The sequence below is a fragment of the Lepisosteus platostomus genome, chromosome 28 (genome assembly GCF_059453375.1).
Source record: "Lepisosteus platostomus isolate fLepPlt1 chromosome 28, fLepPlt1.hap1, whole genome shotgun sequence".
Taxonomy (NCBI): Eukaryota; Metazoa; Chordata; class Actinopteri; order Semionotiformes; family Lepisosteidae; genus Lepisosteus; species Lepisosteus platostomus.
The window spans coordinates 9,704,349-9,725,581 of NC_142638.1; the positions used below are offsets into that span (position 1 = coordinate 9,704,349).

At 46.5% G+C, this 21,233-nt stretch overlaps 2 protein-coding genes and 2 long non-coding RNA genes across 12 annotated transcripts; 1 reads left to right on the forward strand and 3 right to left on the reverse strand.

The window, feature by feature from the left end:
- Nucleotides 1-537: 537 nt before the first annotated feature.
- On the reverse strand, nt 538-8,580 carry snf8 (SNF8 subunit of ESCRT-II). Of its 2 annotated transcripts, none has more exons than XM_088623103.1 (8): nt 8,410-8,580; nt 6,762-6,812; nt 6,503-6,641; nt 5,142-5,246; nt 4,654-4,726; nt 2,889-3,030; nt 1,083-1,157; nt 538-949 (listed from the first exon to the last, which is right to left on the reverse strand). In XM_088623103.1, the coding sequence occupies exons 3-8, from the start codon at nt 6,639-6,641 to the stop codon at nt 812-814; spliced, it is 672 nt and encodes a 223-aa protein (XP_088479229.1). In that variant the 5' UTR covers nt 6,762-6,812; nt 8,410-8,580; the 3' UTR covers nt 538-811. The 2 variants fall into 2 exon arrangements, with proteins under 2 accessions (XP_088479229.1, XP_088479228.1); XM_088623102.1 differs by having other exon boundaries at nt 8,243-8,580.
- Nucleotides 8,581-9,653: 1,073 nt separating this feature from the next.
- Nucleotides 9,654-12,059, reverse strand: gip (gastric inhibitory polypeptide). 8 transcript variants are annotated; one of them, XM_088622737.1, is made up of 7 exons: nt 11,934-12,003; nt 11,816-11,844; nt 11,702-11,730; nt 11,468-11,545; nt 10,452-10,601; nt 10,260-10,368; nt 9,654-9,810 (listed from the first exon to the last, which is right to left on the reverse strand). In XM_088622737.1, exons 4-7 carry the CDS (start codon nt 11,536-11,538, stop codon nt 9,802-9,804), a joined length of 339 nt encoding a protein of 112 aa, XP_088478863.1. In that variant the 5' UTR covers nt 11,539-11,545; nt 11,702-11,730; nt 11,816-11,844; nt 11,934-12,003; the 3' UTR covers nt 9,654-9,801. The 8 variants fall into 8 exon arrangements, with proteins under 8 accessions (XP_088478863.1, XP_088478859.1, XP_088478860.1 ...); XM_088622733.1 differs by lacking the exons at nt 11,702-11,730; nt 11,816-11,844 and adding an exon at nt 11,875-11,903 and having other exon boundaries at nt 11,468-11,583; nt 11,934-12,021; XM_088622734.1 differs by lacking the exons at nt 11,702-11,730; nt 11,816-11,844 and having other exon boundaries at nt 11,468-11,583; nt 11,934-12,059.
- Nucleotides 12,060-15,611: 3,552 nt separating this feature from the next.
- LOC148638831 (uncharacterized) lies at nt 15,612-19,980 on the forward strand. The gene is made up of 3 exons (XR_015930981.1): nt 15,612-16,034; nt 17,566-17,611; nt 18,921-19,980. It is a non-coding gene; the product is annotated as an uncharacterized LOC148638831 (long non-coding RNA).
- Nucleotides 17,027-17,694, reverse strand: LOC148638832 (uncharacterized). Its single transcript, XR_015930982.1, has 2 exons — nt 17,578-17,694; nt 17,027-17,476 (listed from the first exon to the last, which is right to left on the reverse strand). It is a non-coding gene; the product is annotated as an uncharacterized LOC148638832 (long non-coding RNA).
- Nucleotides 19,981-21,233: the final 1,253 nt, after the last annotated feature.

Below are 21,233 nucleotides of genomic sequence, written 5' to 3' on the forward strand. Positions count from 1 at the left end.
AGAGATCACATCTCCCACCTCCGTCAGCCAGGTGGGAGCGGATTGACTTCCTGGTGGAAGAATGCAGCCGTGCCCACCTGCAGACTCTGCAGTGTGGCGCAGGGCACGGGGGAGCGCCAGAGCAGCGCTGGTGCAGGTCCCAGTTCTGCCCGAGAAGTACAGGGGCCACAGTAGCACTCACTGGCGTTTCTCAATCGCATGGGTATACGTGCGTTTTGCAAACATGGCAGACACGGTTTTGCAAACCCAAACGCAGTGATAAAATGGGAACAGGTAAAGGTTTAATTCCATGCCGAGAGGAAATGAAAAGAGACACGTGTCGGCTTTGGAGGCTTCTTCTTCACACCTGAATCAGTCACCTTTTTTATTATATTGATGTTTCTACTTTGTTGCCCTATGTTGTGTTATTTGGTTTGTTCTCCATTAAAAAAAGGCAAAAAAAAAACCTTACCTGTTCCTTTGCAGCCTACACATGCTGACACAGCTACAAGCTGTACTTATAAGATGCCAATAAACAACATGTTAAAAACAGAGGAATTATTCCATGATTACAAGTTTATTTACAATGTCTGAGGTTCAGGTTGACAAGGTTGCCCGTCTTCTCACACATTACAAGGACATCTGCACTGTGCTTAACACACTGCAATAAAGTGCATCCTTGCGATTGATGAGACAACTCCACCTTCTACAGTAGCTCTTTATCCCGCGGCCACAAGTGACTCTGCCCAGGCGTCTGCGTGACCGACTGTCCACCTGTCCACCCCCCCCCCCACGTGAGCAGAGCCCCACCTCTTCCTGCTCCTCCCCCGCCTCACGGCACCATCTGATTGGCCTCTTCGGGGGTGACATCACAAGAGCGCAGCTCCGAGAAGAGGGCGGGCAGCCAGTACTGAGGCTCCCCCTTGGCCTGGGAGTCCAGCCACGCCAGCCCCTCCTTCAGCAGGTGGTCCTGGACACAGCCAGAGGTCAGAGGTCACAGAAGGGGGGGGGGGGAGACGGGTTTGGTCACGCTCAGCTTAACACACAAGACGCAACAGAGGAAGAGACGCGAATACAGACACACGAGGGGCAGGCACACTCACCAGCACGTGGCAGGCTCGCTCCTTCTGCCAGTTCAGGCTGTCCGTAACCTCGCTCACCGTCACGTAGCCCTTCTTCTGCGGACAGAGAGCACACACAGACACCAGCCGGGTCAGGCAGCAGCCCAGGGCACCAGGCACCCCTCCCAGGGTGCGAGGAGCTGCTCCCGAAGCCTCTGCGCCACACGCAGGGGTGCTCCCCCGTTTGGCGGGGGCGGACAGCGGCGACCCGGATCCCAGGCTGCCCACGGGCACGGGCGGCGGAGAGCCGGGGACTTGACAATACCCGCCGAGCTCTGCCCCCCCCCCCGGGCAGGCGGTAGCAAGAACGCCTCCGGCCTCAACGGCCCGGCTGGCTCCGACTCGCATTCGCCCGTGCTGATGGCGTAGAAAGACGCTCTGAACGAAAGAAACCGAGAGACGACGGAGTCCCTGGGGCTTTGTGGGGTGCCTGGCTTCAAGGACTCCTTGGATTTTTATTTTAAACTGTAAAACGTTGCACAGAAGAGTGCAACAAGGGCGATAACAGTGATATTAACAGTATAGCAACAAGCAACAAGCAACAAGCAACAAGCAACAAGCAACAAGCAACAAGCAACAAGCAACAAGCAACAAGCAAATTCCACTGTACCATTCTACTGTACAAAGTACAACAGGACATTCCATTCCAAAGGTATACTCCATATATTCCATCATTCCAGTGACATAACGGTGATATTCCATTTAGCTCAGATTCACAATACAGTGAAAGGGGGCTCACCATGTCGTCATTAAAGCCTCATTTTCTGTTTATTTGGTAACAATAGGCCCACCAGATGACTTTCCATATACCACCCCCCTTACTAGCTCAGCAAGTCCCCATCCTACCAGGTACAGGGAACCTCCCTTTAAATGCTCAGCTCACTGCTCCCGACAAGGATCCCGTAGTTGAACATATCCATCCAGTTTCTAACTGCTTCATCTAGCTAGGGTCGCGGAGGAGCCCCAGCCTGTCCCAGCAAGGGTACAGCCTGGGCGGGACACCAGTCCATCACAGGGCACACACACACGCGCACGCACGCGCACACACCAGGACCCGCTGTCCCTGAAGCCAATTAACCCATCAGCATGTCTTTGGTCTGTGGGAGGAAACCCACATCAACAAAGAGGAGAACACGCAAACTCCACACAGACAGCACCACAGGTCCAGAACTGAACCCAGGGCCCCAGAGCTGTGAGGTGGCAATGCTCGCCACTGCACCAATATGCAGCCCAGCAGAACATGAATAATTCAAACGTTCACACACTCACTCATTCTGGTTTTCCATTCCCAAACGGCACCAAAGGAAAACATAGTTGTGAATGCAAACTGCCTCTAGCAAGCAAGTTTAATCTCTGAGTAAAAAGCTGTTTTTAATCATTTTCCATACCACTTGTCTGACAAAATCCTGCTGGCGATACATTTTGCCGATGTCAAAAGTTGGATATTTAATGGGTTCACTGTTAAATACTGAAATTCAAGCAACAGCAGCCTTGATGGAAAGAAATTAAGTTTGTGAAGCTTTTGTGCGATAGCTGCTGTTCAATGTTTGAAAAAAATGCTTGACGGTTTGTTAAATGTTATCTTCAGTGATGATGTTAAACGAACGGCGCTGTCCCCAGCTCAGCTACTGAGCTGTGGATTCATCTACTATGTTCAACACCTCAGAAATACAAGTTTCAGAATAACTTCTGTCCATCAAGCTCAAGAGTCTATACAGTGCACGCGAAACCAGGAGATCCTGCTGCCTTCAGAAACCAGACTCGGGGGGTCCGGTTCTGGTGCTCTACCTCTGCCAGTTGCAGCACCACGGTGTGATCCATGTTGAGCTCAGCCGGGACCGACTGGACCAGGTACGTCCCGCCCACCGGAATCATCCCAAACCCGTTTCCCAGCACCTTCAGCTTCTTGATGGCCCGGACCAGGTCGTCCCTGGGCAGAGAGAGGAGGCAGAGGGGCCTGTGAGCAGCCTGCAGCCCAGTGGCCAAAGACATTTCACCAGCGGCGGCCCCACCTTCAATCTAGCAGCCATATCACCCTGCAACTCACAACTGGCAACCCACTGAAGCTAAGCAGGTGTGAGCCTGGTCAGTACCTGGATGCAAGACCTCCTGGGAAAAACTAAGGTTGCTGCTGGAAGAGGTGTTAGTGGGGGGTGCTCATCCTGCGGTCCATGTGGGTCCTAATGCCCCAGTATAGTGACGGGGACACTATACTGTAAACAGGCGCCGTCCTTCGGATGAGACGTAAAACCGAGGTCCTGACTCTCTGTGGTCATTAAAAATCCCAGGGTGTTTCTTGAAAAGAGTAGGGGTGTAACCCCGGTGTCCTGGCCAAATTTCCAATTGGCCCTTACCGATCATGGCCTCCTAATAATCCCCCTCTATGAATTGGCTACATTACTCTGCTCTCCTCCCCACTGAGAGCTGGTGTGTGGTGAGCGTTCTGGCGCACTATGGCTGCCGTCGCATCATCCAGGTGGGGCTGCACATTGGTGGTGGTGGAGGGGAGTCCCCATTACCTGTAAAGCGCTTTGAGTGGAGTGTCCAGAAAAGCGCTATATAAGTGTAAGCAATTATTATTATTATTATTATTATTATTATCTAGGGAATGCTTTGGGTAATCAACTATAAAAGACCTTAAGACACTTAAGAAATTTGTATGTGTTCAATCAAACAATTGGGATAACTGTTTCACTGCCAGCTTAGGAAGGGACATAACCGAGAATACAACAGGCCCTGCAGGAACTGGGCTCACACCCCTGATATAGAATAGGTCAAAAATTGACTAAAATTGTTTTGTAATTGTTTTATCAAAGCAACTTACATGTGTTACATTAGCTTTTCAAAAAATACAAAAAGCAATTCACACCACTATTCCACCACCTGAAGGGTATTTGGCGAGCTGCTACGTGCTTCTGTCTCTGTTTCATAATGCCTTTTTGTTATACCTTCGTCATTTTCGGGTAACTAAATGATGGGTTTCTCAAAAGACAGTGACGAGGGGTAGAGGAAAAAACTCCCATCTGTTCACCTTCAAGCTACTCTCCACCACAGGCCGATATCACAGGTCCACTGTCTCCACACCCCTCAGAGAGGAGAGGCCACAGGTGTCGCTGGGAGCAAAGAGCCTATCCCACAGCTGACAAGGTCACAGGATCTAGTGACCTGACAGTCTCAAACCCATGATCAACAGGCGAGTGCCTTTACCAGCTGAGCCTATATCACCAGACCATACGAGAGGGTCCCCCTCTCAGTGCGGAATCTACCATTCTTTAAGAGTTTCAAAATGCCTGCCTTACTCTTCCCATCATGCCATTCTTTACATTCAAATATTTTTTACCCCTCTTCCCAAACAGTGAGGGGCCCTCACAGTGTGAAATGGCCCTGGCCTCCTCTGAGCTCTCGGAGGGCCTGTAAGTCACACTCCAAGTGTCAGACGAAGGGCTAAGAGACTGAAGGAACTCCAGCAGGTCCTGCTGCCAGCATGCTGCCCTCTCATTCCCAGCATCCTCTCCTCCCTCTGACCCCCCCCGCTGGGTGTGGCCATACTCACTGACTGACGTCCTGGGCAAACTTGCCCCTCCCCTTCAGCACCTTCTGGTGGAGCTCATCCAAGGTGATCAGTCCTGACAAGCAGACAGACAGCCAGAGCTCTTGAGCCACCTTCATTACAGCATTATCATCATTACATTTCAAGACCAAGTCCATTATATTTCATGTTTTTGCTGGCACAGATATTTCCAACTGCGTCAGGCCAGCATGCTGCCGTTATTATTTTCTTCACAAAAGTACAAAGTCCTCGCCTCGTCGACAATATAATGAAATGAAATATAGGTGCAAATTCACACAGTGCGTTGTTGTGAATTATTTGAACCTTTATGGTCCAGGCTAGTTATCCATTTATAAGATTATTATTCGGGTGCTCTGCCAGGTTTTAATCTAATAGTGCTTTAACTGCCTTCCTGTTCATGCCTTCAGCTGGGAAGGGAGGTGTGCATCATGAGCAGTGAATCGCCCTTCCCCCCACCAGCCAGTACTCACCCCCGTTCCTGTGCTTCAGTGCCAGGCACACCTCGATGATCTGCACCCCCAGTTCGTAGTAGAAGTCCCCCACGCCCAGCATCTCCGACCAGAAGCCCTTCCCAGCTGCACAGGGGAACAGAAACGCCATACTTCACACACGCTGAATGGATTCTGTTAGCCAGTACACAGAAACACACAATTAGCAAACCCCAAACATAAATTCAGTAGTTTGTTTAGATCCTCATAAAGAGAAGAGAGACTAGATATGCAGAGGATTGAGCCAGAGAGATCACGGGCTGGGGGGGGGAGTACAGATGGGAGGGCAGGAGGAGTATGAGCAGAACGGGGAGTCCCAGGTGCGAGACTTCTAAACACAGGTGATCAGCAGAGCAAGATTACGATCTAACCTTCCTCCCGAGTTTTTTTTATAACTCGGTTATAATTCCATGAAGTATATTCACAATTGCGTGAAGGGGTGAACACAGGCTCCCCGGCAAAAAGATTAAACAAGCTGTGAAGAGGGGTCCCTTTGCAAAGGGTGGGCAATGAGCTTTAAAAGAGTGTGTTTGACATGACAAGATCAGAACTAGCTGCTCTCGTCTGCTTTGCTCTGTCATGCACCCCGCCCACATTTTTAGTGTTTGTTTTGTCCAGTAGTGCCCTTTTCAACTCTCCTTTGGCCAAATCCGTTTCCTAATTTTCCCCAGTTAAAATCACCCAAACTAGTTCCAGCACAAGGCCTGTGCAGCTTCTGTCTAAACATCACCGCCACAGTTTACCAGAAAGCTCATCTGGGAGCCCATCCAACACGCAATTCAGCCCTGCGCTTGCCCGCTGAAACACGGGCAGAAGGTGGCCCATTTATTCCCACCAGGTGGCGAATGAGACACCCAGCTGTGCCCGTTCAGGCAGAACAGAGAAGCACGCCATGTAACTTAATCACAACTAGGTTACTAGGTTAACCACAAGCCTGGTTAACAGCGTCTAAAAGTTTGAAATTCCAAGGGCGACAAATGAGCTTCGCGGCACTGGGATTGGGGCGGAGCGGTGGCTCTGTGGCTCAGGATCTGCGCCTGTTGTTGCCGGTTCAAATCCCGCAGCCGGCAGAGGAATCCTACTCCGTTGGACCCCTGAGCAAGGCCCTTAACCCCAACTGCTCCAGGGGCGCCCTACAATGGCTGACCCTGCGCTCTGACCCCAAGCTCCTCTCCCTGTCTGTGTGTCTCATGGAGAGCAAGCTGGGGTCTGCGAAAAGACGAATTCCTAGTGCAAGAAATTGTATAGGGCCAATAAAGTGATGTTATGTTATGTGCCGATGATGTGGTAGCGGATGGGAATGAACACAGCAGACATGGGGCAGAGGGAGGGGCTGCAGTTACAGGCCAGCGGGTCCACGGCGATGGTGGCACACATCTCCTGGAACTGCAGGCGGAACTGGGCACTCTTGCGGATCTCCTGCTTGTGCTTGCTGGCAAACTCCTCCAGGTGGGTCTTGAAGGTCTCCAGCTGCTTCGACATCTGGAATTCAACGCATTAAAAAAAAAAAACAAGAGCAAAGTAACTTACTGATGCACTCACGGGTCTGCGCTCCCCCTAAACTACTGGGGGGAAAAAAATAAATTCCATATTAGTGCTCACCTGGGCGATCTGATCTTCGGCCAGAACATTGCCTCGTTCCTTATACTTCGCCTGCAGCCATGAAGAAAACAGAGTGTGGTCACTCATTTTAGAAGTTAAACACCTGCCCTTTCCACAGGATTCCAGTGCCGACTTGCACTGCTATTTCCATAATTATTTGGTTTTCTAAAGCACTCAGGTGACAAGCTTAAGAAGGCTCAATAAGTCCATTTATTTTGCTGCAGTAAAACAGTCTACTTTCAAAGAGCGTTTATTGCGCCGGCTTTACGATCTGCATGTAGGTACAGTGGGGAAATAAATGGAATCTTAACGTTTTATCAACAATTAGTCTTAATGCATCACAGCGGGTTTAAAAGGAGAAGAACTTTTTAACAGCGCTCTTGTTTCAGCTTAACGGGTAGATGCTACATATGTTCTATCAGTCGGTTGTGGCGAGCGCCATTTTCTACACGGTGGAATTCTGGGGCTCTGGGATTAGAGCAGGGGATGCTAACAGGCTGGACAAGCTCATCAGGAGAGCAAGCTCCATCATTGGGTCTGACCTGGACCCCCTGGAGGTAGTGGCTGAGAGGAGACTGGTGTCCAAACTAGAGGCCATCATGGACAACATCTCCCATCCCCTCTATGACAGGCTTGTAGAAATGAAGAGCACGTTCAGCAATAGACTGATCCATCCACGGTGCAACAGGGAGAGCAACAGGAGGTCATTCTTGCCTTCTACCATTAGACTGTACAACGCATCCACCTTGCGTCTGGGCAGAGGCAACATTGACAGTGACCTGTTTCTGGACTGAACAATAAACTGATACATCTGTTCTTTTTCCTTTCCCATTTTGTGCAATATATGCCCGGGACCTGTGCAATACATTTATATTTATAGTCATATTGTGCAATACGACTTTTTTGTGCACTGTTCTGTTCTGGTTTGTTCTTTGCGTGTCCTGGACTGTGAGTAACTCTTCTTAGCGCACTTCTCACTGTACTGATTGAATTGTACGTATTGTATTATTATTATTATTGTATCATTCGTTACACTGTGTCTGTGTTAAGATGCTGCTGCACTGGAGTTTCCCTCACGGGATCAATAAAGTATCTATCTAAATAATAACGTATTTGTATTTAAAGCTCGCGTTTTATTTTGATATTCTGTGCGCTGCGGAAATAAAAACTCAGAATTCCCCCGAGCAAAGAATCTTGAGAGGACACGGCAAGATCCCGGTGTACGAACGTAAAATGGGCGCCTGTACTTCTGCTGCTTCAGAGGAATAAGTCGGCTCGAGAATTCGACGGGTGCCGATTATTCGACTGTCCTGCCGGTGATCGCAGCACCGCCGTGCATCCGCTGTTACAAGCGGACTCTGTGCAACGTGCGCCTCGCAATCGACCACCACTACTTTTTTTTTTTAATTTAGTGAAGAAGACACGACTCCGCAAATGCAGCACAGATTTGGAGGAAAAAAAGGTTCAAACCGCTTCCGTACCTCCGCAAGCTTCTTTTTGGCAATTGCCCCCGCGCCCACCGCTCTTCTGTGCATTTCTGTTGGCGCAACAAACTTTTCCTTCCACAAAGCGAAGAGACTTTGGCTCCTGTTTTGCAAACCGACACTTCAGGGTCTAGAAACTGCAGCTCTGTGGGGGCGCCAGTTACCTCATTCCTGCTCCATGGGCTAATGTCCAATGGTTATCTCCTTTCTTTTTCGCATTGCACATAAATATTATATATGTAAAATTATTGGTTTTCAAGAAATCATCCGCCGAACAGGCTTACAACAGTAACAACATTTCCTGGTTTACCTACGTGAGACTGAGAGGAAGTATATTATGACTACTTCCGCCTGCGACGCCGGAAAGAGGGCTGCTGAAAATATCCTGGATGAGTTTTGCAAGCACGCCCCCTGTTGGCTGTGTGCTTTTAAAGTGCTCTCATGCTCCGAGCATATACGCTTTTATTGCCTTTATTACCAATATATACTGTATCTGAAAAGATCTATCATCAAAATCTAAAAGTCTGTCGTTGTAATTTGTCCCGTTTTTTTCTTTCGCTCAAATTAAAGTGAACGGGGTTCATGTTGTTTTGTATGAGACACTGTACTTTAGCAGTGGATTCTAAAAGGCTGAACAAGCTCATCAGGAGAGCAAGCTCTGTCATTGGGTCTGACCTGGACCCCCTGGAGGTAGTGGCTGAGAGGAGAACGGTGTCCAAACTAGAGGCCATCATGGACAACGTCTCCCATCCCCTCTATGACAGGCTCGTAGAAATGAAGAGCACGTTCAGCAATAGACTGATCCATCCACGGTGCGACAGGGAGCGCTACAGGAGGTCATTCTTGCCTTCTGCCATAAGACTACAACACATCCACCTTGCGTCTGGGCAGAGGCAACATTGACAGTGACCTGTTTCTGGACTGAACACATCTACACATCTACTGCTACATCGGTTTTTGTGCAATACATTTATATTTATATTTATATCTATATTTATATTCATATGTGCAATACGATGTTTCTGCGTACTGTACTGTTCTGGTTTGTTCTTTGTGTGTCCTGGACTGTAACTCTTTTAGTGCACCCCTCACTGTACTGATTGTATTGTATTATTATTATTATTGTATCATTCGATACACTGTGGGTGTGTTGTCTGTGTTAAGCTGCTTTTGCACTGCAATTTCCCTCACGGGGTCAATAAAGTATCTATCTACACAACCGTCGGATCACAGCTGCCCACCGACATCATTTGTTGTTTTTATTTGTAGTGCAAAAGCTTACTTCAGAACTACAGTATTTATGCATGTAGTAGGTCGTTTCTGTAGCAGTTTTTATGTTGTAAAACACTGCAGGCACGTTCGGCCATTTTAAAACAAGTACGAAATCTGTTCATAATCACGACACGTGTTTATTTCATTGGAGGTTTTTATTTGCGTCGCGGGGATGGATTTACACGAGAGTTAACAGACAGGTCTGAAACCGAAGGCGGTTCACGCCGCCAGATCCTCTCCGGGGTGACTCCGCCAGTCTCCGCCCGGCGCCCGTCGGTGTGACGTCACTGGGTCCTGGAACGGACAGGGAGACACCCACTCAGAATCAAGGAGGGATGAGCCCTGTCACCAGAGAGCAGTCTCTTTGAGGCATCCTCCCTCTGGACACCAGAAGCTTATGGATCCAAGGATCACATCTAGACGTTTATTGAAGAATCCCAGGAAATTCACTTCGACATTCCGGGCGGTTTGTTCCAGACCCCTACAACCCTTTGTGTAATGAACTGCCTGATGTTCTAAGTCTGAAATACTACCCCCCCCACTCACCCCAGTTTTCTCTTTTGTCCTTAGAACATACGTTTTCCCTCCAGAGCATAGGTAACTGCCACTCAGACATCTGTTGGACATCATAGCATGTTACACGTATGTGGAACTGATGTGCCCTCCCTAGTGTAGCTGAAGCTCTGGTGTGTTGGAGCCCAGCTTGCCTCCTCTGGATGTTAGATGACCTGGGCGCAGCTCCCCTGTCTTTGCTGGCCGTCCTGAGAGCTGACTCAATGAGCTCCTGCCTCACCAGGTCACTGAGCAGCTGCAGCGCCTCGGAGCCCCCCGCTGAGCGTTCGCCTCTGCGGCTGGGAGAGCAGACCGGGGATCAGCACCTGACCGCGAGCGGAGGGGCGGAGGAGCGGAGGAGCGGAGGAGCCCGGACACTCACTCGCTTTTCTTCTCCCGCCTGGTCAGCAGGAAGTTGACAAAGTTCTTCTGCACCATGGAGTCCACGATCTTGCTGATGTCGCTGGCGAGGGTGGACTCGGCGTAGCGTCTCCCGAAAACCCGCCTCTGCTCCCCCGGTTCCTGATCCAGCCTGGCACACACACACACATGCATACACACACACACACACACATGCACGCAGACATGCATACACACGCACACACATGCACGCAGACATGTACACACACACATGCATGCATGCACAGACGCACAGACGCACACACACACAGACACACATGCATGCACAGATGCACACACACACAGACGTACATGCATACACATGCAAGCACAAACACATGCACACAGACACAAACGCGCACACACAGACACACAAATGCAGACACACATGCACAGACACATGCACATGCAGACGCAAGCACACAGATATGTGCACACACCGGACACATGCATACACATACACACACATACAAGGGCATGGCCATAACATCACCCATCACACATTCCCAGGACAGAATGCACACAATACATGAGACAAACAACATCACAAGCGTCCTACACAGCAAACACACAACGAGTGCATAGAGGAGTCCTCTACAAGCACAACCAAAATGTGCCAGTAGAGCAGTGAAAGACAGGAAAGAATCTCTATGCGTGTGGGCTGCAGTTCAGTCTAAACTAGAGGAGCCAATCTATCTGCTTCTCCCAGCTCTTCAGGTGCTGGTGCTCCCTGTTCACACACCCTCCAGTACCAGGACTGGGGACTCCCATCTAAACATTTAATGTCTGCATAAGTAACGAGCAATTGCACTAAATTGATCCTAAATCTTTGCATAGTAGAAATTACAGCAGAAAAGAAAATAAAAAAGCCCACAAAAAATGACATCCCTCAACCCAGCTAATATCTGTCCATCTTGTGATAGTAATTTCCCCAGGGTTTGGCTCCAGAACTCCCTGCTCAAGTGAGAGAGGCTCTGCAGCCCCCCAGCCAGTTCTCACCTGCTCTCCTGCTGCGCCAGCACCATTCCCACCACACACAGCAGGAGGAAGCTCATTCCCACCTTCATCATGTTCTGTCTGTGAGCGTGTACAGAGAGGACTCAGAGTTAACACACCTGTACAGAGAGCACTGGAGTTAACACACCTTTAAAGACAGGACTCAGAGTTAACACACCTGTACAGAGAGCACTGGAGTTAACACACCTTTAAAGACAGGACTCAGAGTTAACACACCTGTATAGAGAGCACTGGAGTTAACACACCTGTACAGAGAGCACTGGAGTTAACACACCTGTACAGAGAGCACTGGAGTTAACACACCTGTACAAACAGGACTCAGAGTTACACCTGTACAGAGAGCGCTGGAGTTAACACACCTGTAGAGACAGGACTCAGAGTTAACACACCTGTACAGAGAGCTCTGGAGTTAACACACCTGTACGAAGAGGACTCAGAGTTAACACACCTGTACGGAGAGCTCTGTGTGTCTGACCTCCTGGGTGGTCTGGGCTGGGTCGATCCCTGGTGTGTCCGTCTGAAAGTGGAGCAGCACAGCTCCCCAATTTATAGAGACACGGTGCATGGCTCAGCCCCCGTTATCACAGCAGGAAACCTAACAGGAGAAAAACACTTTAGTTCTGCTCCATTAGGAACATTAATGGGCTCAGAAATAAGGACACGGGTTTCAATAACAGTCCTGTTTGTCTTTTAACAGGCGGCTGGATTTAAATCGTTGTAGTTCAAGTAGGTAGCTCCGCCAGCGTGCATCGGCTGCAAAGAAACAAGTAATAGGTTTATTTCATGCTGAAAAGAGAAGAAACACAACGTTTCGGCTGTGGAGCCTTCTTTAAATCTTCTTTAGACCACATGCGTCATATTTTCCTGCGTCTTAGTAAATAGGTCTGCCCGACTCTCCATATTCCAGTACCGCGTTTTGAAGCATGGACTTTCAGGAGTAAGGACTGCTAAGCATATCTAGGAGGTATAAAATGAGAAATATAGTCTGTAGATGGTAACTGAACTGCAGGTTGTCATTAAGGAGAGGGGCCCAGACGAGACCCCCTCAAGCACACACATCCCGTTTCTCCCTGCTCTGCAATTGGTTTTATGTTTTAGATGCTGATCTCTGAGTGACACGACAAGGGAATCAATTTCTCTTGGTCCCGAGTTTTTCTCCTGACCGTGTGCCCGGTGCGTGTTGCGTGTTACGTGTTTACACGAGTCCCACCGGGGCGGGAGAGGGTGTGAGCGCGGAAGTGCAGCGGCGAAGCGTCTCAGCCTCCGCCGGAATATAATTACGGGATAATTATAATGACTGGAATATAACTCAAAGATGAAATGATACGGGTATTTCCGGTTGGAAATGATACGGGGGCGTATTTCTTCTCAGCCGAGGGCTCGTCAAGCACGGCTGACTCATAATTTGCGGTTTCTGGTCCTTCGTGTTTCCAGTCCATTACCTCGAGTGTTGCTACACGGGGTAAAGGCTCCAATCTCGAGTTCACACCTCACCTGCCGCGCACCTTGAAAAACACCCGCCGGCTTTCCTCTTGCTGGGAATGTTTTGTTTTTATTTAAACAAACAAACAAAAAACTCTTTATCTTTTGTTCTCCTGTAGGGCGTGCTCGACGAAGGTTTGATTGACAAACGACGAGTACTTTATTTTTATTTTTATCGTTCTCTTCAAAGTTGTTTTAAAATTGATCTGTCCAATTTAAAGGAATCTGTCACGATCAGCAAATAAAGCTTGTGGAAGTTCAGTAAAACTTACAGTATGTATTGTGTGTGTCTGGGCTTGATTTGAAGTAGTAATCTGCGCTCTTTACATTAAATTTCTGGATCGCCTTTTTCTCGGTCCCCTATTAAAAATGTTTTTATCACTTTTTCGTGACTTTTATCTGCTTAACTGTCGACATTCTTTCATTTTCGTTTACGCGTGATATATAACAACTCATATATTCACCATCTATATTCAGCAGACCAGTTTTCAAAGATATTCTTGTCTGGTTTTAAAACTGAGCGGTTCCGAGCTCCACTCAACTTCACCGTATCGCCGCGCTGCGGGAAGAACTTTAACCGGTGAAACCCAATCGACTTGATCTCGCAAATCGCCTCCTGTCCGCGCACAGTCTCTGCACAAGTCCCTGTGAGTAAAGAGCGTAATTTGCATTCATCTCATCTCCGACTCGGAGCCAGAAAGAAGAGGCCATCAGAATCTGAATCGAACAAAACAATTCGACTTTCAAGAACCCAAATTCTCTTTCGGCGTCGAACTGAACAGCTCACATCAGGGGGATCGTTTCTGTGTGCTGGACCGAAACGAAAAACTTGTGTTGACCCTGCGCGATCTCAGATTAGGTCCAATCCAAATTATTTTCAGATGCTCCTACCCAGAGACGTATATCACATAAATGTCGTCCACCTGTATATAATGCGAGTTAGCGTTGTACTAAAATTCGGTTCGGAACAGGCAACGCGAATGGATGATGTGATAATATTTTATCGCTGTTCATTCTCGACACGCCACCTGAAGTTGCAAGCACACATCGCCTGATCAACGGGGCATTCTGGCACTGGAGAGACTTTATTTCTCACCGAATCGCTGTGTTTGGAGTTCATTCCGAATGCCCATTTTTTGTGTGATTGAAAGAAAACCAAGACATTTTTAAAACATGTCACAGAAAAACAAAACCATACGAAATAACGCGAAAATAAAATTATAAGCAGCACGTAAATATTAAACACATTCAGCCAGTTGCATCTGTGTATCGTTATATTCTGGAAGTAGAACTTTTTTAACACCTTCGTATTTTCTTCAACGGTAAGAGCGCGGGAGACTATGAAACCGTTTCCTCTGGTTCGGTTTCGTTGTGTCCACTGGTGCCGGGAGCTTTGAAGACGCGGTGACTTGGGTGAAATTAAACTCCCGGTTTTCAGAGATACTCTGCTAATTAAGTTTCTTTACCCTAAATTACTCACGGGAGTTACAAAATTAAGACTGTAGGGTGTAGCTAGGGTGGACTATGACTGCACTTTTTAAAGTTCTTCTGAATCTGAAGAGCGCTTGAAATACTCCGCTCTGATTTCATCAAATGTTTCGTGTTTTTAAATCAAATTCGATTGAGGTCCTGTTCCTGTGGAGAGGTGGGGGGTTGCATTAGGCAACGTTGGGGAGCTGAAAACAACAAATAAAGTTTTTAAAAAAATATTGGAACCGACTGAAGATTTAGATCTCCTGTTTGTTAATCGTCGCTTTTTAATCTCGGTGAGTGAGTCGTCGTCCACTTCATTTAACGGCATTTTCACGAAAACAAATTTGAAACAGGACACATGGGTGACTGTGGATGTGTTAAGTCTCACTGTGGTTGTAACAAATAATATTTTATTTATTAATTAACGAAATCAATTAAGCATGAATTCATGATGCGCGTACGTCTGTAGATTTTAGCTGAGACCTACCAGAAACACGCAACCAATAGAGTCAGGATCTTCTCATGAAAGGTTTTGACCGGGATTAAAAAGTTTATTTTCTTATCACCATCAGGGGCGATTTACAATCTTTGTCAACTTTTGCCTTACGTCTTTTACAAAGTACAAGGGAAACTATTCTAAAGCAAGCCCGAGAGCATTATTGAGTAATCGCTGTGTTTTAAGCGCCTGGACTCGGAGGATTAAACACGTCTGCTTGACCGGGACTGAGCAATCACGGGAGGTCTCGGTCCCGGTCCGACCAGACCCTCCTGTCCGCTGGGTTTTGCTGGTTTTAAACTTTGTTTTGGGTTTTGTTTGCGCGTGGTTTTCTCAGACACCCTGATTTCAAACGTATTGTTTCCAACGACTCCAGCTTGCGGGGTCCTAAGACTGTTTCGTGAAGAGTCTCCTGGGTGCTTTCCGTCCGAACAGTTCTCCACACCTAATCGTTTTATCACGAGGAGCCGCGGGTGGGCGTGACACTGGACCAGACACATTTGAACAAATTGTTGTTGTTTTTTCTTCTAACGCATCAGGAATGCGGCGTGTTCTAAGTATCAAATATTGGCTCCACGTTGATACTGATGACAGTGTAATGCAATGTCAGATTATAATTTCGTCTGCCGAGGGGTGCAGGTGAGTCCTCAGCCGATCCGGGGCTGGACGAATCCGGCGTCTGTGAGGCTGATTTTGCCGGTCTGTCTGTCAGTCTGGCGGAAGAGGAGGAGTTGGAGGGGGCTGTAGGCACAGATGAGACGCCGAAACAGGCGAAGGCGGAGGAGGAGGAGGAGGTACTAGGGTGCCGAGACTGTGAGCGAGGAGTGAATTACACGAGAAGGATGAGTAAAGACAAGACGACCCGCGCTGTTCTGGGAGAGAGAAAGGTTTTAAGCAAAGTATCTCGTGTGCGTGGTCTCCACAACCTGGCCTATCGTTGGTTGACCGGAAGGCGGCGAGGTCAGGGGGACAGACGCCCGCTGGCTGCACCGCCCGATCCCTCCACGCGGCGGCAGCACTCGCAAGCGATTGGTTACCGATTGGTTTTCTCCCTCGGTGAAACTTTCTGAGAAGTAACATTCATAGATCTTCCACGAGGTACTTAAAGTGATTCGGTTTTCGAGAAGTCACCCCGCGTCCCAAACTACCCATTACGGTTAATGGCTAACCCTAACCTGTGCAGTAATACGATTTTCACTGCGTCCCCGGCATTTCAGTATCCAACATATAAGTTCCTCGTTCTGCATCTTCTGTGCTTTTGTTCGCTTAAATCGTCGTCTGCCAACTGTGAATTTACCAGGCTTTACAAACCCTGCACCGTGGTATTTGACAGAGCTTCTCCAATCTTACTGTCAGACTTAAGCATCACTTGGTTTTCGCAGTTGCTGGCTGGCTGTGTAGGGAACCGACCCCCTTCCGTGCACATCAACTGTGGATTTGCCCGTGTCCGTAAGGAAAATAACTTTTAAAAACTCGGCAACAGATATGGTCTCGGAGCAATCTTTTTAACTCACCTTTTTGTTGCATTTTCATTTTTTTCTGCTTTTGTGTTCTCATTTGTTGCCCTGTATAGCGCCTGCAGATGCGAGGCTTGAAATAGCGCTTTCTAAATATTTATTTTTAATTAAAATTTAAATTCACGGCTACATGGGGGAAAAAGGGGGAATTGGAAAATCAAGTTCATTTATTGTTTGTAGGGTATTATTAGTATACCCTCTTTTATCATTAAAACGATTTTTTTATTCTTGACGGGTTTTAAACCCATTCTGTTTTTATCTCCGATTTCTTATGTCGTGCACGAGATATGTACATTTCAGTGGAATGCGTGCGCGCGCGCCATACTTCAGGGTGGGTGTTGTGCGCTTGCGCGCGTTCACGGCGGTTTTCAGGAGCAGAATGTGTTGCTGTTTGTTGGGGGGGAACAGGAACTGCATACCATTAAAAAAAACTTTTATGTGCAATTGTTTTTTAATCGATTTAAATTCTAATATCAACACCCAGCACGTTTTAAGCTTACATAGTGCCCCGTGTCGAGTTCAGAAAGCTTGTTTTTGTCTTGCTCGTAAAAAAAAAAAGACTCCGCTACAAAATGGTGTCACTTCATTCATCTATAAGAAAAATGAAGGCAACTACATTTTTATTTTATTTTTTTAAATCTTTTGAGAAATTTGATTTAAGGTTTTGAACAGTTGGGCAACAAGACGTCGAGGCACGTGTGTGTGTCGAGAATCTAGAAACTTAAGGGAAAAGACCAGCAGGAACATGTAGTTAAGGTTGGTCTGAAAGTCTGACTCCTGTCCGCCTCGGCTGGTGGCTATCCGGACCAGTCCGCTGTCCAGCCGGTGTGTCCGGAGTGAGGAGACCCGCACTGGTCCCGAACCCCCCGGCCAGCGCGCACCCCGAATCACGAACCCCGGGCCTACGGGTTCCGGACACCACTCGGCCCTGCAGCATCTCGGGTTTCCCGGACACCAGTAACATGCTTTCAGGAGCATCCTGCTTCCGTGTTGTGCTTTTCTGATAACCGGCCGCTTGTAGCCCTGCAATGTGAGAAAAAATACTCTATTTGTGCGTGCAACCACATGTAGGAATTGCGTTTTAATTCACGTCTTTTGATTTTATTTTTTAGGCTTTGGTTTACCTGTGTTGTCAAATCGACCGCTGTGGCTGATCAGGTGACGTAATCTTCTTTTTGTCGTCCACATAAGTATCTGCATTCGCAGAAATGATGTACATTTTACTCTGAAGTCCCCTGTTTCTACAAGATGCAGACAAATCTAAGATTTTGTGATTTAGAAAGCAAATGGACACATTGATGTGTTAAATGCATTTTCATTTGTCGTTCGTTTCAGCATTATACAATGAAACTCCCACAATTAAAATCATACAATAGATGTATCTTTTTAAAATATATATATTGACTTATTAGATTGTATTAAACTATTATAGTACGGAAACAAAATGTTTAAACCCAAATAAAATAAGAAAGTTGCAGGATAAAATCTAAAACAGAAGATTTTTTGTTAAAATCTCACAAAGAAGAGAAGGGATTTTTAGGAATGCTGTTACAGGAATGTGCTGGAAGTCTCAGCATTAATGCAGCTGTCTTAAACATGAAGTATGGAGGGAGAAATAACTCATTTTTAAGACAGTGTTTACATCGTAATTAAAGTTTTTAAACAAAACTAAATTTTATTGAGGCATCTTAAAAAAAAAACGAGTGAGATGAACAGTTCTTAAACATGATTTGTTAAGATCATAGATACATGTTACATTTCACACCATATTGGTGGGAAAAAAAAGGTACTTACCTGCAATCATGTGTGTAGATATTGTGGTGTACGTTTTGTAAAACATGATGGTGGAATTCAGTTCACAAAGGGAAAAACATGCAAAAGCAGGGTCTTAATTGCAAATGAGTGGGAGATGTTCAGATGGAAAAACTGAGCACCTGTGCCTACATTCATTTCTTGAAAAGAGTAAACAGTTATAAAATGAAGTGGATCCAACTAGTCAATACATCCAGAGTGCCTGCAAAGTCAAGATGCCTCATGTTCACGAGAGACGCTTTATATAAGATCATTCTCTCCCATGATACACCAACTTGTTCACCCACACACACGCACACACTCAACACGCCTCCCCGTGCCTGTCGCCTCACTCTTCCTCTGCCTCTCAGTAGCTCCCGCTCGGAAAAATAAGATCTCCGGTTCCGGTTCTGCAGACTTGGGGAGGATGTTTGAAGGGTTGGCGAAGAGCAGGATATCGTTAGAATTCATGTTTTATAAATCCCCTCACGACCTCGGAACTTTTGACCAGCGTTGGCGTGTCGAAAACGTCCTGTGTAAGATTGTAAACCGTGATAGATGGATATTCCTAATTATTTTCCTAATTCTTAAGGTAGGGTTCTAGGAATCAAGATCTAAACTCTGGATTTTGTGTTTCTGTCAATAAAGATTGATTGAACCCTCTCTGTCTCAGCAGCTCACCCATCCCCGGACGCAGGAGCAGAGGAAGCAGTCTGCAGACACACTTGTCGCCCGAGCCGATCAAGTGATGTTTCTCCTTACTGTCGGGAGGGGAACCTCATAACGAAAGCTTTTTCCGGGTGTGAGACTATGTAAATCGGTTCTGATGATTTCCCAAGCAGCTCTAAAAGCCACAAACCAATTTTAGTTCCATACTTGTGGCTTCAATATAGCACGTGCATCGGTTTACAGAACGACACCTTCTTGCAGGACCTGACAGCATTGGCGTTTTAAATTTTGCATTCGGGATTAATTAATCTGGATTAAGAGCAGCCTTTAACTGGGAAGATTATTTAATGTTCCTGTTGAGGCAGCAGTCAGGAGCTCACACACTGCTAATCTGGTTTGAAGGCTTGTCACTTAAATGGCTGGGCACTTTGGCATCTTTGAACTGCTTTGAAAAACACAAAGGATCACGCTGTAAAAGTCTGGCAAACTGCCTTGCAAACAAACACACACAAATAAACAAAACATGACTGTTGAGAAATATATGGCAGACTGCTTACTATGTGCAGTTATGTACTCAGACAGAGAGATGAGATAAGAGACGTCTGAACAAAATCAAAAGCTCTTTAAATCTGAAGCTCATGCTCCTTCATAGAACATTGATTGATGTAAAACGTCCTGACAAAAACTGTTTGCTTGTAGGCAACCTGGATATTTCTTTTTCAGGTTAGGTGCAATTCAGAGGTCTTAAAGAGCTACTTAAAAGTCAGCTGTGTCCCTTGTTTGTTTCTACTGGTGACAGTGTCTTATTATTTCATACATGGTTGTATGATTAATGAGAGGTTTTGTGAAGGGGGAATGGATAATGAATTAAATCTGCAAGGACCACATCTTTTCTAAAGATGATCCTACACAAGTAACATGTTAGTAATTATAAGTTAAATCCCTTTTGTGCTGTGGTGTAATTCTGTCTATCACATCCACTGAACTGTTATTCTGCAAGAAAATATATATTTTTCAGTCAGAAATTAAATGCACTGTCTGTTCAACATAAAAAATTAACCAGAAAATAGGTCTCTTTCAGACGTTTTTTTTTCTGCGTGACCTTCAAGAATTTAAGATCAGACTTTACCAATAGTCAAGTGTTACCTTGAGAAATGAAAGAAACAGCTTTCTCCTGCAGTCAGTCTGCAGACACCTTACAAATGTGAAATTGTTTTCGTTCAGATAAGAATTTGAGAATCTATGTCAATTTCTCCTCAGGTGTGCCATATCTTCAAGACAGCTCCTTTTCATTTTGTTTAACGGTAACAGTGAAGATTTTTAAATGTGATTCTCGCAGCTGAAGACCTGAAGTACTGTACATAATACATTTATGCAAATACAAATATTTGGTTTAATCTTCATTTACATGTATTAGATGAAGTACAGTCCACTGTCCTTAAAAAATAAAAGGAAGTGCCGAAGGTTTTTACTCATTTTAAAAACATCATGAAGCAAAGGAGCAGGAAGTTCCATCAGCATGTTCTACTGCAAACTATTGAACATGCACAGACCTGGGGGTGTGTTTTGGTTGTGCTGGGGCAAATTGAATGCACATGTCAAGTGCTGTTTTGTCCAATGGTTTTAATGGTAGTTTTGTGAGATCGCATGTTTTGCAATCTTGGTTGTTTTTTTGCAGACCAATACAATGTCTATAGTGATGGTGCTCTTCAGGCAACACTCAGCATGCCAACTGATTTCAGAGCTTTTATCCTTTTAGGTCCTTGCACTGAAGGGGGTAACCGGATTAAACCCAGGTTGTATGTGAAAAAAAACACCCTCTTCTGCTTCCCTGCCTGCGTGGCTTTCCGACCAAACAGACTGGGATCAGCTTCAGAAAATGTATCGGAAAAGAAACATTGCAGTCCGTCTCGTGGTTGCAATATCGCTGAAGGAGAGTGGACTGCAGGGAGCAGAGTGCCGACCGAATTCTCTTCTTTCTTTTTCATGCAATAATCCTGGGTCCGTTTGCTGTGAAACTTGGCCCGTGCAGAACTGGTTCTGAATTTCAGCCCAGGGCAGCTGCAGTGTGTCCCCCCAGCCCTCCACTGTCCGTCCCCCCCCCCCCAGTTTAGGGTTCAGCACAGTGAAGACCACAGCACATGTATAAGAAAGCTCAATTACCGATGCCGTGCTGCTTCTATCTTTCAAATACACCTCCATGTTAAAGACCTCCATGTGAAGCAGCCTTCTAACTTCATCCAGTCCCTGTTCACCAAAACACGTTACCATGGTGCCTAGAGCCTGGTGCACGCTAGACTGTTTTGTTCAAACATGAACA